The sequence below is a fragment of the Jatropha curcas genome, chromosome 10 (genome assembly GCF_041381405.1).
Source record: "Jatropha curcas cultivar XTBG-Jc1 chromosome 10, XTBG_Jcur_1.0, whole genome shotgun sequence".
In the NCBI taxonomy this organism is placed as follows: domain Eukaryota; kingdom Viridiplantae; phylum Streptophyta; class Magnoliopsida; order Malpighiales; family Euphorbiaceae; genus Jatropha; species Jatropha curcas.
The window spans coordinates 23,631,576-23,648,871 of NC_143160.1; the positions used below are offsets into that span (position 1 = coordinate 23,631,576).

Genomic DNA, 17,296 nt, shown 5'->3' on the forward strand with positions numbered 1-17,296 from the left:
AGTCGTGTATTAACATAGACAAAATAATTCTGTAAGCCCATATTAGAATGTGATGTATTGTAAATTGGACCCGAACTATGGAATGCTGTAGAAGATAAACTTGGGCCGAGAAATAATAAAATATTGAGGTTTATTTTTCATAATCATATGGGCTGAATGTTGAAATTTATACCGAGATAATAGATTCTAGTGTTTCAGGCTTACTACGGGCCTCGGGGGCCTTAAGCTTACCTGGGCCCTAGTGCCGGTCCGACCCACGGAATTGGGTCGTGACAATTATAAACTATCAAAGCAACTTGCACAAAGCGCGGGCTTTCACCTAGTAAAAAAAAAGTAGAACATGTTAAAATTTAAATTAGAGATGATAATTTACTGAAAATTAAATTAAATCTGAATTTGAGATTAAATGATAATAAAAAATTATTATTTGTTTATGTTTAATTTTAGTGTGGAAAATTCTCTATAATTTAATAAGAAATATAACTTTAATATTGTATTTGAGAATATATATAAGAATGATTTGAAAAAAATTCTAGAATCATCAAAATTGTCCATCAATATGCTTTTAATTTGATAAATAATTATATAAAATAAAAAATTTTTTTATTTCTAAAGTGGCATGAATTATGGTACGGAGAGTCAAACATACTATATTGATATTTGATGAATTCTATTTAATTTTTTTATAAATAACTACAAATTAAAAATAAAAAATTATATTTAAAATTCAAAAATTCGGTCTAATCGAGTCAATCCTATCCAAACACGACTCAGTAATAAAATCGGTTCCATATCCGATTTGGTTTAAAAACATTGTACGCTATCACCCATTGTTGGAATTTTCGTCTTCTTTGTTTGGACATAGGCTATCGCCTAATGTCTTGTATTTTCCATTCCCATAGGCTATGGCGGATACTATAGCCATAAATTCAAGTCACAATATTACATAAATTGATATATACATAAATTCACCCATAATGAATTTTATTACTTTAATTTTATAACATTTCTAGTTGGTAAATATTTTAATTTATAAATCCATATCTATTAAATATTTTAATTTTTAAAATTATTTTATTTAATACTTTAACTAGTAAAATTAAAATAAATTAAATATTATTAAAAATTTAAAATTTTTAAAATTATTATTTTAAAAATCGTTAATTAATATAAATCGATATTTTATAAATAAAATCTAAAAATTATAAAAATTATTGATAATCGAAATGCTTGTAATATTATAAAATTGACTGTCATTCCCAAAGTTTCGTGTGCCACGATTTAAAGTTGCAAAGTTCTTTTATGTATTCCACCTTACAAAAACATTTATACCAAACCGGCCCAAATAAAGGTTGAACGGTCAAGAAGTCTAGGACAGGGAAGTAGGCTATGAGCGCTGATATGCCGCCGGCACCAGAAGCAGCAGCGGTGCACCCAGCAATCGCGCCGCTCTCTTACCTGTTGGGGACATGGAAGGGTCATGGCGAAGGTGGGTTTCCCACCATTAGTTCATTCTCCTATGGAGAAGAGCTCCAGTTCTCCTCTATTTCTGGCAAGGTTCTTTCAATTGCTTCTCTTTTTCACAAATTTTTAACCGCTAAAAAAGATCATAAGGCCAAATTACGTTTCTGGTATCTAGCCTGTGATAGCTTATACTCAAAAGACTTGGAAACTTAGCTCTGGAGAGCCTATGCACGCTGAAAGCGGCTATTGGAGGCCCAAATCCGATGGCAGTATCGAAGTTGTCATCTCCCAAAGCACTGGTCTTGTCGAAGTCCAGGTTTTTTCCTATTACTCCTATTACTCCGTACCAGTTGGCTTAATTTTAATTTGATGATCTTGGTTTCATTGTTCATGCTAATTTTGTATGCAGAAAGGGACCTATAATGCACAAGACAAAACAATCAAGCTTCACAGTCAACTGGTTGGCAATGCTTCTAAGGTAACTTCATAAAATTATAAGTATTTCTTGTCAAGATTCATTAACACTGAGATAATTCTAAATCAAAGAATACAATTTCAAGGAATTATGTATCTATTCTTATGTGTTCATCTGCCTTGGGCAGTGATGCATGGTAGAAAAATGATTCAATCGGCATTAGATAGGAATTCGTATTTTTGGAAATAGAGTCCTGGAATGGTATTGGGTTTGACTTGAGTGTTCATTTAAGTTCAGGATTAAAATTTTCCAGCTTGGTGTACAGAAAACCCAAGTTAGCATTTTAAGTTAAATTTGTTCATATCAATAATCATGTTTGTGAATGAATTTGATTGGAATTCTTTTCTGTATCCAGTTCTAAAAAATTAAACATTATGCCATCAAAAAGAAATTCAAACACTTTTGTGGGAACTCCTAGTTTTTTTTCCACTTTCAAATTCTGCTCCAAAAAACCTTAGTTCCTACCATAGAAGCATCTAATTCGTTACTTGAATAACCTGTGAAAACTGAAAATGGTACTTTCATATGCATATTGCATACTTTCTTCACAATGAGATACAAACTGACCTTAAGGCGATCATTGCGTTTATCTTTTGGCCAATAATATTCTCACTGAACAGCCATCGGATAGGAGTTAACTGATTTTTTTTTTTTAAATTGTAATATTGCAATATCTTTTTGGGGTAACTACAACAGGGGTATTGTTTAATAGGCAAGAATGGCTATGATGTATTATTAATAATAATAATCTACTAATATAAATGATGCAGAAAGTTGGTTCACTCCAGCCTCTGCGTATATCTTATGGTGATTGTTCCTGCAACATCTACCTGTGATTTAGTTCAAACAGAAGCTCTCTCTTTGCTCCACTCCTTGGCACCTTGATTCCTTGATGCCTCCTTGTAGAGAAATAAATCTCTGTCTCTAGCTTATATTATATCTGAAGCGGGAAGTACATACAACCTTATCCTCGGTCCAAGAAGTTGCTGTTCCTTTCGGTACAATATGTATTTGCATATTTGAACCAAGTTTTTGGGTTTCTCTCTTGAAAAGCTCTAATGTCATTCCAAGCTAGTAAACCAGAATTTTTTTTATGCTCCCTCTGTTGCTATGAAAAGGATGGATTCTAGCACCTGGATAGCATTGTCATTTTATAAATAAAAACAATTGCCACTAGGTCTAGCAGAAATAGTAAGGTAAAATTTGAATATGTATGCAAAACCCAATTTCCAGTTTGATGCTTATAAGCTTCTTCCATTCAGATAGATGAATTGTTGAGGTTTATCATTGAAGTTGTTTCAACAGATTGAAGGTGTTATACCTAGCTTGTTGAGGAATGTTAGGATAGAGACAACATTCCTCAATAAGCTAGGTATAACAACTTCTTAAGCTTGAGGGTTCACCCTAACAGATTGAGGGTTCACACTAACAAGCTAGGTATAACATTCCTCAATTCCTCAACAGATTGAGGGTTCACACGTTCTTAAGCTTGTTGAGGAATGTTAGGATAGAGATAACACTAGCACATTTTTAAACACTGAGTTTCTGTATATTGAACTTTCAAAGGGACGAATATGAGCACTTACAAGACAGAAAATGCAGGTTCAATGCTTAACCATCTCAGAGCTTAATTTCATGATTTCCTCAGTATTCTTATACATCTAATCACAAGATAGAAAATAAAAACCATCTTTTAATGTCAGCTTTATGTTCAAGAGAATCATTGCAATTGTAGGAAAGAAAAACCAGGTGTAGCAGAAATCTGAATAATTATGTACAAAGATTATATTCCTGGATAATGCTGGTATGGTTTATGTGGATAGCAATTGTGTCACTAGAACTTGTTTGTGGATAGAAAAAAGAAAGCACTAGGATTTAGGAGAAATGATAAAATATGGAAAACCTTGTCCCAGTGTCATCTTGGAAGCAGGTTTTGTTCAGTTCTAATAGTTTTATTTCTAGGAATTGAAAAGAAAATCAAGTTTGGGAATAAGATCATGGGAAAAGTTCAAAAAAGCAGTGTGGTTTACCATTTTGACTCCTTAAGGCGCATTATGAAGTTTTTACCAAACCAGTGTTCCTCTGGCACAAAATGACTGAATACATGATATCAAATTTATCAATGCTTTGTCGACCATATTTGTACCCAGAAAAGAATACCAACTTTTCCTGTGTTTTATGTTTTCTGCAATAAATTTTATTTTTAGAAAGTTTAACGTATTACTATAGTTCCCAGTTTGGAACCTTTAACAATTGTATGATATTGTCGGGGAAATGGTAGAGCAGGGTCTTACACAGTCACACAAAGAACTAGGTTCTGCAAAACGAACCTTCGAAGTGCTTAGTTTCATTGATTTTCTTACTACTTACGCAGATCTAATATGCAAAAGTAAATTACAAGATATTAAACTGCATAAATAGACTTTAGTATGCCTAATCATACTTGCTTTCCTCTATAAGTAAATCATGCATAGTCTACTTGAACACTCAACTTAACACATAACTTATACCTAACCCAACTAGCTTTCTAGCTGGAACAGCAAGCTTCCTGTAGAAAACACAAGATTACATTTCCCCTCCAAAACTGAAACTCACGAGACAGTGTTTAAGTAAATCTAAGTAAATTCTCAATCTTCAACACTTGAGATTTTTTTTTTTTTTTTTTTTTTTTTGTTGTTATACTTCAGGTATTTCCCTTTATAGCTTGGATATAGGTCGAGGAAGAGACTTGCTTAGGTTGCTTAGGATGAGTAGGGGTTCTTTACCCAGTTGAATAATTCCTGGTGAGGCTTGGATAGGAGAGGTGAAGGAAATAGAGGGAAAAAAAATGGAAAAGATGACTTTTAAACTTGATTATTAATTAAATATTCTTACAAAATTTATTATTTTTCTAAATTTGTACTAGGCTACCATTTTTTTGTAGTCAGAGAGGACAGAACAACAAAAAGTGGAAAGAGGTTGAAATGCAAACTGAACGTGACATTAAAACACTTTGATTTTTTTTCCTTCCTTTTCTTTTTCGTTTTGATTTATTGTTTGACAACAATTCAATTCGCTCTTCACTTTTTTCTGCATTTTCCATTAACAATGGCTGCTATATATAGCATCGGATTTCATAGACAAGAGCAACATTGTTACTATCTAACTCAACAATTAAAATATTTCTTTATTGAGACAACATTCCTAGAATTAAGGACATTTAGATTGACAACTATCACTAGATTTCCATCACCTTAACTTCTTGAATTGAACTCATACGTTCTAACACTCCTTGAGTTTTTTCTAGAAAAATCACACATCTAACGTTCCTTGAGGTTTTTCTTGGACATTCCAAACTTTGATGTCAACTCTTCAAACTTAGACTTTGAAAATCTGATTTGCAATTATCCAGTTTCACAAAATAATTCTTCTCAACTTCACAAATATGATAGGCATATTTTACCATGAATTTACTTGGCTCTTTCATGGTGGAAAATTAATAATAACTCCTCTTCAAGGTTAACTCTCTTCCTTTGCACAAATGGCCTTGAAGAGAACGACATGATTAAATCTTGTGCTTGGCCTAACCTAAACTGAAACTTGAACATAATTTTTTCCCCTTCTCCATTAACATATTCATGATTGCATGGGATAGATTTCCAAATCAGTCAAGTTTAACCTGTTTGGTTGGGTTATCACTTGAATCTCCATATTACTAGGCAATTCCAAGTTCTGGCCGGAAACATGCTGGTCTTGGCTCTATCCAAGCCCCAGTCTAAATCATCATTTTGCACATTTCAATCTTCAAATATGGGCATGGCTCATTTCTTGTCCATCTCCATCAAATGAACTTTTTGAACAAGTTTGGTTGTTAACAGAACTAGCCTCTCTCAACAAACTATAAAAATTGTTTATGCAGTTTTTGGACACAACCAACGTTTTTTTGCAGTTTTTGGATACACACCAAATTTTCAGTTTCTAGGCATGTTAATCCTTTTCAGCTTATGGACATGCTGTCCTTTTTCAATGATCTTCCTTAGCGCTTCAGCTAAGAAGATTTATTTTCACATTCACATGCCAAATGAAACATACTTCTCACCCTCAAAGATGGGTGGATTTGCAGCAACACATAAACTTGATGAAGCCATGTTAGGAGATGAGAGGACAACAAAATATGGAGATCCATTTGAACACAAATTGAGCAAGGAAATTAGAAGAGAATTTATAAAACAGAATTCTTTTTTTTCCCTTTCTTTTTTTGCTTCCTTTTCATTTCATTTTGAACATAAGTTTCTTACAACTCCTCTTCAACTCTCTTCTCTTCTTCATCCATTAAAAAGGTTGCTACATGGCAGCAGATTACATAGACGAGGAAAACACTATACTAAGAAAACAACTAAAATATTTATTTATTGAGACAATATTCTTAGAATTAAGAACATAAACATTCACAATTGTTAACATACAATAATAAATAATATTAAAATAATGATATTAGACTCCTAAGTAAATTCAAATTAACAGAAAATACAGGATTCGTAATCTTTATCTTAGTACAATTGCCCTAAATCCAGCATATATACTCAAAAATTACCCCATTGAAGGGTTAATTCACAATTCACTACATCTTAAATTCTGAGAGCATAACAACAACTAATACTAGATTTCATCACCTTAATTTTTGGAATTGAATTACAAAAAATCTCTCTTGAAAAATCTCACATTCTAACAAACTGCAAACAAATTAATTTCCTAATTGGGGTGTAATAATATAGTACAATTGTAAAAGGTAGCAAGGTTTGAGATAAATCAATAGATTTCAGTCTTAAAAATGCATTAGTTAATGTGACATTACTCTGATATCTTGTAAGCATCTATGGTGCTCAAATCTAACCATAATTTATGACAAAAATATGGTGCTGAAAATGAATTAAATCTTATGATACTAAAATGATGGAAAAGAAATCTTTTGCTATCCCCAGAAAGTATCAATATGACTATAAGAATATTCTACTTTCCTATTAAATTTTTCCTTAATTAATTGATTATGTATATGCTTCTGTTATATCCTTCTAATAGTTTTTCTTGGACTTGTATTTTATGAGTGTATGTTGTGGAGCTACTTGGATTGCCAGTAGCTAATTGATTATGATCTTTGGCAGGTGAAAGAGATAAATCGAGTCTTTGAATTGGTTAATGGAGAATTGTCTTATGTGGTTCAAATGGCGACCAATGTCACTAGTCTTGAACCTCATTTGAAAGCGGTGCTGAAGAAGCTCTAGTGGATCCTTAAAAACGCAAACATGTAGGTTGGCATCACTCCCAGCATCTTCTATTGGATCATTGTTCTTAAATGGTTCAAAACTGAGGAATTGACCCCAACCTATGCATTAAGGCACCAATAGCATGTACATTTTGAATTACTATTTTTGTTTCAGTTTCTATTCATAATCTGACGGTATGGTGAAAAAAAGAGAAAATTAGGACACCAATGGTTGAGACTCTTTCTCCCTTAACTAACGGTACTCGAGCTGGACGTAGTCAGAATCCTTTAGGCTTTTGGACACCAATGGTTATAAATCAAAAAAAAAAAAAAAAAAAAAAAAAAAAAAAAAAAAAAAAAAAAAAAGAAGAGAAATTAGACCTTTGCTTGTGTTAGTAGTAGTTGTTCAGTGCTACTTTGATCACAGAACTGTTCTCCCCATGCAGTTGCCCTTGTTATATTCTCACTTCTAGCCATATGAAATCTTATTCTTGTATAACCTTTAGGCTTATGGACTTTTCATCTCTGACTCTGCTATTTGTTATAATTATATCTTCTCTGGTGTTTTTTTTTTTTTTTTTTTTTTTTTTTTTTTTTTTTTATTTATTTTTTTCTTAATATTGCATTTCAGTTCAATAGTTGAGGTAGTTATTTTCACTCGTGGTCTCTCGGTTTATTAGGTAATCATTTTACCGTCCTTCATTTTAATTTTATCAATTAAAACTCCATGAACTTCTCTATCTTTGTATGACTAAACTCCTTTTAACCATAATGGGTGATGGCATGGCAAGAATCATTTAAAGAAATTAAGTTTTTATTCAATGTAAGCCTATCCCTATAGCTTTATTACCAAATCAAAAGAATAAAACTTTTAAAAGAAAATAAATTTTTTATTCAATGCCCAAATCTTCAGAAAAATAATTATATATATATATAAAAGTTCAAGAGCTTTCTACCTTAGTATTCTTATTTATCTTTTTTCACAAAATTTTAAATTTTCTTTTAAATTTTATTTTATTTTACTATATTTTGATTGGATGAAAATATTAAATAATTATAAAATTATTTTCAGGCATTATCTACAATAAAACAATATATTGAATTTTGAATTTAAGAGATTATTTTAAATGCAGGGGTCTACGCATTATGTATAATAAAACAATCTATTGAATTTTAAATTTAAGAGATTATAAATCTAACCGATCTTTTCTTTTCTCTTTATATATATCGCTTAACTCTCCCTTTCAAGTATCTCTCTTTGTGGTCTCCTATCCTATCTCTACTATTGTCATGCTATCGCTATCTTTTTCCTCTGTGCGGGTAAATTTTCTTCTCTTTCTGTAATTTGATCTAATTATTTTTTTACTAACAATAATAAGTTTTTTCTTTGTCAATAACAGCAGCATCCACGTTTTTTTATTCATGTTTTTTTTAGAGTTGTGTGCATTCCCTTTTAATGGAATACCATTTGTCCTTTACTCTTTCTTTTGTTGATTGGTTATAAATTACATTGCATTGGCTTAGTCAAATTTTCTTATGGTGGCATTATATATGGTTTCTCACGTAGTTCGAGCGTTTCTTTTATTGTTTACTGAAACACGTCTTTTCCTCTTTAGTTTTTAATTTTCTATCACTATATTTTATTATTTAATTTAAATTCTTATTGCTAATTAAAGAGAAAATGCCCTTTTTTTGTTTTGCTTTTCTTATCAACTTTGACATATTTGATCTGCCTAAATAAAAATTTTGTATGCTTAATTTAAAAGAAAAAAATTCTTTGGTTTTTAGTTTCAGTTTTTGGCCTATTTTCTATTGGTTACCTTGATTTGATTTTTGTTTTGTTTATTGTGAAATTAACATATTAAAATTTTAAAAAAAATAAATGAATATATGCTTCATATGCCAAATTACAAGTTTAACAAGTAAAGATGAATGATTTTATAACAAAATATAATATCCTCAATTTGATAGTTCTAGAAATTTTAGTTATCTTGCAATCAACATTATTAGGATAGCTAGAATAATTGGGATTATTTTAATTTTAATATGTGGGACTACTAATTATAAGTGATAATATAAATTAAGGTTAAATTATATCATAGGAATTAAATTGGATTAAGGTTAAGTGAACATAAATCATGGTGATAAGAAGCTAGCACATGAAGTTTCTTTAGTTAACACTTTGATTAAATATTCAAGAAAGTAGTATTTTAAGTACCCATGATATTTAATTAAGTAGTCAATTAGTAACAATTAATGTTTAGGGACTAATTAATAAATAGAAATCATGGAGAATGATTAAAAGAAAATAATGGAGAATAATAAAGATTAAAAGACAAATTAGATTTGGAGGATATGGAAGGGATTCTAAGAATTCTTTAAGGTATTGCTATCTTAAGATGAATAATTTATAGCCTTGCATCTTTCTCCCACAACAAAAGCCACCAATAATTCTTCTTTACCAAAAGTAACATATTCACCTCTTCCTCTCTTTATTCAAACCCAACGTCACTTTCTTCTCCTTCTTCTTCTATTTGGCCGAATACCATAGTATGAGAGAGGAGAGAACTCAAGATAGAAGCTAAGGAAATTTATATATATATACTAAAACAAGGGGGGAGTTGCACTGTTCATCAGTGCTCCATCCCTTTTGCTTAAGCATTTTATGTATATTTTGATAGTAGAAAAACTGAAATGTATGGGTTTGGTGTGGTGGTATTTGTGTTTATTATTGAACCTAGAGGTTTTGAGTTTAATTGTCGTGTTTGGAATTTTTTTTTTTATTTTTTCACATATTTGTCAAAAGCTAAGACACGTGTTAGTCATGCATGGTGTTGGGGAGACAGATGATTTCCATTTTTTTTTCCTTCTTTGTTTCTCGCATTTCTTCTCTTTTTTGTTCTTTGGGTTTATTTGATTTCTCTCTTTTTTACTCAAGTTTTCTTCAATTTACTCTTAATCTCCTAAATGTTTTGCTTCTTTCTGCTCTCTTTTTTATTTCTCTTTTGTCTTTGGCCTTTAATTACATCTTCTTGGTAAGTAATTTACTACGTACTCTCTTGATTATCTACTTTGAATTTCGTTTATCAAGGTTGTAATTTGTGTTTGATTATTTGTAAATTATCATTATTTTTGGTAGGTAATTTGGAAAGTTTAGATTGCATTTCTAAAGAAATTGCATTTTGATAATAGAGAAAGTAAAGTCTAGTTTTTAGATGAATTATTTACTTTGAATATGAGATGTAGGCAAAATTTAGTATTTAGTGCTTCATTATCCATGTTACTTTTCCTCTTTTTCTTGACTTGGTTTAGAAGAGGAGTCTTGTATTGTGGAGGAAAGAGGATTTCATCTGTAGACACTCAAATTTTGCTCCTAATGGCTTAGTGATGATAAATCATTTTTAACATAAGTTTGGATCAGGACCCCTAATTGTCTCGGTTTTTGGATTAATGGTCCATAGATCAGATAATATGCATGTTTAACCATTTTTACTTTTTCGGATAACCGGACGTTTCGGAGCGAAACCGGGCTTGGGAAGCGCTTCGGGTCTGCCTGGCACACTTCCTAGTGCATTGCCTCGTTTTGTGTGCCAACCAGTCCGATTTTGTAAAAATGGGCCCGACCATATTTTAGGGTCCACTAGTAGCATTTTTGCCACATAAGCCATAGAATAGGGCAACACATTCCCATTTGCTTATAAATAGGGCATTGGGAATTGTGTTGGGGGGCTTTTTCGTAAAAACTTAAGGAAACTCCACTATTTTCAAAACTCTACCTAGAATCAAAGTAAAACTAGTGTTCCTACTTTGATCTAAGTGATTATACATCTATTTTTGATTAAATAAACGTTAAGGACTCGTTTTATCCTCGGAAAAAAGGTTCTTTGACTTTTGGTACGAGTTTTATTTTGAAGTCGCCACCCTTATTTAGGGAAAATTTTCGAATTAATTGATTCTTTGGAATCGACTTATCCGGGTTTATACCAGAGACATGGTCCGAGAGTTAGGTACGAAATGGGAAGGTGTTAGGCACCCTTTTCGCCGTTTAAACCGACCTCCTCGTTGTCCATAGATTCACAACAATTAATAATGAGATTAACTCTTAATTGAGATGTAAAATGATATTAATGCAATTTTGAGAAAATCATGTCATCCATGAAAATTATTACAAACACAATAAACATGAAACATAAAGGATTCATAAAGAAGGGAGGGTGGAGAAAAGAGTTACAAACCGCCCTAAATATTACAATCTACCCTCACTCCAAATTTTCAACACCCAAATAATATTACATACAAGCAATAATAGGAATCCTTATGGACCTTTACATTTTGCAATAATATAATACTAAAGCATAATAAGAATAAAACATCCATAATCAATACAAACACAAAATAAAAATTATTCTTAGAATCATGGAATTATATAACCCAACCAACAATCAATCATTCATTCACATAATGGAAACATGATGCATGTTCATAATACAAGAATAAAGAATAAAGCAATTAGCATAATAATGAACAATACGCATTGAATCTAAAGGCATAAGATTAAAGGCAGATAATAAAGTGCTTGTAAATTAAAGAATAGTAATTAAAGTGCAAGAATTTAAATGGTTATATGAGAACTCATGATCTTGATGTTCATCTTTGAAAGATGAGCAAATATATTAATCATTGTTCTCAATCTTATTTTATTTCTTTATTTGATCCATATATGACCTAATACGCATCATGAACCATTTAAGGTCGAAGCTTGGCCACTTGATCTCCGAATCGGGACGTTTATTAGGTTTTTTGTACATTCAAAGCCTTTGAATTGAAAGGCCTTGCACTATAGGTGACTGTGGCATGCCCCTCATGCTTATGGCACACGCCACACGTAGTGGCGTAGGGTCTTTCCAAGTTCACGAAGGCTTTTAGAGTTTTACAGGGTAAAAACAGGAGATCTGGGCACTATGGCGTGAGGCACTAGGAAGTGATGCACGCCACTACTAATGGCCACTACTAGACCCAGAAGAGGTGTTTTAAACATCGAAAAAGAAAAGAAAAAGATGAGGAAAAAAGATTAAAGGTTCTCAAAAACTACATTTGATTGATTAAACAATAAATCTCAACTTGGATCCAAGGTTAACACTAGTTGCCTTTGGATTTTAGGTTGAGTTTTAAAAGCGCAAGAGTCTCCCCTTTGGTTTTCAAAAATCCTCCTTTTAAAACTCATCCCCCAATGCCCATTTATAGACATTTGAGGGTGGGGTGACCCCATTTAGGGCTGACGTGGCATAAAAACCACTGTTAGGCCCCGCAATAGGAATGAGCCCAGTTTTAAAAAATTAGATCGGGTGGCATGCGAAATGAGGCGGTGCACCGAAAAATGTGTCAGGCAGGCCCGACACGCTTCTCGGGCTCGGTTTCATCGCGAAATGCCTAGTGACCCGAAAAAGTAAAAATGGTTAAACACATAGATAATTTTAGCTGCGGACCATTAGTCTAAGAACGAAGGTAATCGGGAATCACGATCCAACTTTACGCAAAAAAAGGCGTACCGTCATTAAACATTTTAGGGGCAAAATTTAAGCGTCTACAAGTTTCTCTTGATGTTCCTTATTACGTGTTGTCCACTAGATCCATCCAATTAGAGCAGGACATTACAGCTGTTCGAAGAGGGTTGGCTGCCGCAGATCACCTAGCAGCTTTTGTGCCTAGCGCTTACGCCATGTTTGTGTGGACACAGCTCCTAGTCCACATCCCTCCTCCAATCGAGTTTGACCCTTTTGACGAGGCGGAGGAGTTGGATGGGGGTAAGGATGTTGCCCTAGTACACGTGAGTTTCATCCCTTTTTATTCTATTCTTGGCTTTGCCCTAGTGTTTTTATTCATAAACTGTGCTTTACTCTTTCAACAACAGCAGTAACGCGGCAAGCGCATAAGGGGAGGTTCTGAATCTAGGGCTCTGGATATGGCTGTTGTCATCGAGAAGTCAGAGCATGGACTGAGTGCCTCTTTCTCCTTTATTTTGGACTGCACAGTTCAGACTGCACAGGGCATGCTGGAGACGCATCTCGTGAGTCCGTACCGGATATCACCACCCGGCTGCATCCATGTGAGTAATTTCTGCTCTTTATTCTGATAACTGCCCTTTTATTATTCCGCTTTCTTATTGTCTGTCCCTATCTTATTTGTAGGTGTCCATCGATGACTACAATGAGGTATGCCAGCTGTATGAAGCAGCACGCTCAAGTTGGTAGTGGCGAGGCTCTCTAACGAGCATGTATCTGTAATTATAAACAACACAAATAAAAAATGCAATGTATATGCCATGTATGTATGAAATGCATTTACTAATATTTACGAATGTATGTAAAGAGCTAGCATGGCGCCTCCTGCTGGCCGAGGTCGAGGGACGAAACGCGGTGGGTGTGCTGGTCGTGGAGCTAGATGTAGGCTAGTGATCATTAAAGAAGCCGAGGAGTCTAGTAGTGATAATTCGGAGGAGACGGCTTCCAACATGGCTTGAGTTGGCTGCCCCAATCTATTTCTCATGTTTTCCTTTTTCTTATCTGCTACTTTGGCAAATATCTTGTAAAGAATGATTATTTTCGTATATATGAAGGCCAAAAGCCACTTTCTTTACACGTTTATGAGTGATATTGGTGTATTTATGCTGTATAGCTGATAATTGCCACTACAAAAAAAGCGCCGATTTGCGATCGATTTTTGCAACCGACTCAAATCGGTTGCAATTTTGCGACCGATTTGCAACCTGTGGACAAACAGTCGCTAATTGTAGCGCTAAAAATTCCCGCGAGTTTGTTTTTCAGTTTGCAACTAGTGTACTACAAATTTCCGACCGATTTTGCGATCGATTTGCGATTACGTTTTATTCCGTCGCAAAATCGCGCGCTTCAAAATTAGGAATAAGTTCTAAGACTGATTTGCGACCGATTATTTGCAACCGACAGGTTGAGTCGCAAATCGGTTGCAATTTTATTGCGAAGTAAAATGACGTCGCAGAGTTAAAAATTGCGACCGATATTAATGAAATTTGCGACTGACTCGTCGGTCGCAAATATTAGGGCTTTAAAAGCCAGACGCCCTCCTTCTCCTTTCTTCTTCTTTCTTTCTTCTCCTCCTCCTCTCCTCTCCTCCGTTCGCAGCCTCGCTCCAACCCTTCCTGACACCGCTCCAGCCCGCCTGACGCCGTCATCTCCGCTCCGTTGCAACTTCAGTCACTCCATTGCTATTTGGACACAATTTGAGGTAAGTTTTGCGATTTTTTTTTTGATTTTTTTTTTTTTGCGATTTTATGTGTTTTTATTATAAAAATTTTGGGTAAGTTTTATGTATTTGCGATTAGGAATTAGGTACTGTTATTATTATTATTAATTATTAATTATTATTATTATTATTATTATTAAAATATAATATTGTTACTGTTATTATTATAATTATTATTTATATTGTTATTGTTATTATTATTATTATTAATTATTAATTATTATTATTATTATTATTAAAATATAATATTGTTACTGTTATTATTATAATTATTATTAATATTGTTACTGTTATTATTATTATTATTATTCCTGTTATTATTATTGTTATTGTTATTGTTATTGTTATTGTTATTGTTATTGTTATTGTTATTGTTATTGTTATTATTATTATTATTATTATTATTATTATTATTATTATTGTTACTGTTATTATTATTATTATTATTATTATTATTATTATTACTGTTATTATTATTATTATTATTATTATTATTATTATTATTATTATTATTATTATTATTGTAATTAGGAAGGAATTAAATATAATAATTAGGAAGCAAGGAATTAGGAAGTATGTAATTTTAGCAATTTTAGCAAGGAATTAAATAGAATTAAATTAGGAATTAAATATAATAATTAAAAAGATTAATAATTTTATCAAGGAATTAAATAGAAAAAAATAAAAAAATATAATAATTAGGAAGCAAGTTTCATGTCGTGTTAAGCGGATAACAAAATAGTTAGTTTTTTAATAGTGTTAAGTATTATAAATAATAGTTAATTTTTTAATAGTTAATTATAAAAAGAATTAAAAGAGTAAATGATAGTTAATTTATTTAGTTTAAATCATTAATTTTAAACCTAATTTAAATTATTTTGTCAATTTAAAATATCATTATATTTGAAGTATGTAATAAGTAAAAAATTAATAAAAACATTACGAGTAGAATAACGAGTTTTAATATGTATAACACATATTAAAAAAAAAAAAAGAAACTAGTCCAAATATAAGTTATAACATTGCCACATGATACATGATACATAATAGCAATAATAGAAGCCAATTATTATGATACATGTAATTAAAATTACTCTTTTTTTATAATTATGAAATAAAGCATTTTTTTTTTGTTATTATTGTTATTATTATTCTTAATTTTTTTTTTTAAATGAATGATGCGTTTGGGTTGGAGGCCTAGTAGTGGCCATTTTGCCTTTGGAGAATGTTGGTATGATATAGAAGTGTTTATTGAAGTGTCTTTATATTTGAGATTTGATTGTGTTGTGCCGAAGTGCTGCCGAATTTTTTTCCAAAAAAGTCAATATGTGGAATAGTACACTTACCTTTATTAGGGTAAAGGTAATAAATGAACTTAGTGAATAAATGAACTTAGTGATTTTACATTTATATATAGTTACCCTTATTATAGAAATAACCTTAGTAAGTTAGAAGTGTAAATTGAACATTACATTGTGGCATGTTTTAAGGATGGTTTACACTAATGCAATTACATATAATTTGCCATTTATAAACACAATTTTAATTAGGTAAAAAAATGCGACCTAATCAAGATTGGATGTACTGGAGGTTCGAGGTCAATGGGATATTAAGACAAGAGTTCCTGCAAGGATTGGAGGCGTTCATATAATTTACAGTTGGTAATCCCAGTTGTATGGATGGTAATAAATTGAGGTGTCCATGTAATCATAAAAAGCGTCGAAATAGAGCCTTCTTAGACATCGATACAATTAAACTTTATTTATGCAAAAATGGGTTCGTGGAAAATTATTACGAATGGATATGTGACATCCTACCGAGCCGAGTCATTGCATAGAGTCGAGTTGAGACGGGCTGAACCAAAACCCGGTTCGAGTCATTAGAATCCAGAGTGTGGTAGTATTGGATTTACTATAATCATGATAAGAAGTCGATTTATTTGCATAAAACAAAAGATCAAAGTATAAGGATTAGGACTTACTTGCACTAAAATATAAAGCTTAGGTATTAAGTTGTAACCTTTTGACAATTGAGGTACCATTTGGTAATTTTTCACACAATCAATGATATTTTGGGAGCCTACCCGTGATTTCCATGTCACTTTCCCATTTTCATCTTTATGTTCATCTTCTTCATCTCCTTCCTTTACCTTACTTTCCCTTCCTTTCTCCATCCATTTTAATGGTAGTTAAGCATTAAGTCAACCTCTATTTTCTCCAAGTAAGTAGAATTTCTTGAAGTTCTATGTTATTCAACCTTTAATTTAGTTATATTGTAGATGATTCATAAGAATTCTTATGTATAGGAGAAGTGAGCTCAAAGGTAGTAGAAAAAGGAAGCTAAGAAGAGCTCAAGCTTTTTGGAGTGAAGGTTTGATATCTCTTTTAATTTACCACTTTTCTTGCATGAGAACTTGTGTGGTGTGTTGATAATGAGAAAATATGTTGCTTAATGTTGAGAGAGAGGAGTGGAAATGGTGAGAAAGCATGGGATGATATGAATAAATGAAGTAGATATTGAGTTTATACTGAAACAGGTTTTGCTGGAAAATTTACTAGTAACTTCACCTTGATTTTGACCCTATTTAACGATGGAATTAGGAAGTGGTCTAGAAGAGTTATTTGTTCCTCTATGTGTTAGCTTTCCATGGGTTTTTGAATCACCCAAATCGGAGTTATAAATTGAGAGATATGACCAAAATAGTACACACTGCGCAGGCTGGAAACAAGACTCGCGCGCGCGAATTTCATGTCGCGCTCGCGAATTGTGCCTGTAACCTCTCTGACTCTCGAGAGTGCTTCTCGCGCTCGCGAATTTCATGGCGCACTCACAAA

General features: G+C 32.4%; 1 protein-coding gene and 1 long non-coding RNA gene across 3 annotated transcripts; both read left to right on the forward strand.

Annotated features, from left to right (window-relative positions):
* The first annotated feature begins 1,299 nt into the window (after positions 1–1,299).
* Positions 1,300–7,754, forward strand: LOC149493291 (nitrobindin heme-binding domain protein). 2 transcript variants are annotated; one of them, XM_089715758.1, is made up of 4 exons: positions 1,300–1,557; positions 1,640–1,780; positions 1,874–1,942; positions 2,710–3,128. In XM_089715758.1, the coding sequence occupies exons 1-4, from the start codon at positions 1,390–1,392 to the stop codon at positions 2,773–2,775; spliced, it is 444 nt and encodes a 147-aa protein (XP_089571884.1). In that variant the 5' UTR covers positions 1,300–1,389; the 3' UTR covers positions 2,776–3,128. The 2 variants fall into 2 exon arrangements, with proteins under 2 accessions (XP_089571884.1, XP_089571883.1); XM_089715757.1 differs by lacking the exon at positions 2,710–3,128 and adding an exon at positions 7,081–7,754 and having other exon boundaries at positions 1,305–1,557.
* A 1,468-nt stretch (positions 7,755–9,222) lies between these two features.
* On the forward strand, positions 9,223–13,823 carry LOC149493292 (uncharacterized). Its single transcript, XR_016322882.1, has 3 exons — positions 9,223–13,008; positions 13,093–13,287; positions 13,370–13,823. It is a non-coding gene; the product is annotated as an uncharacterized LOC149493292 (long non-coding RNA).
* The last annotated feature ends 3,473 nt before the right edge of the window (positions 13,824–17,296 follow it).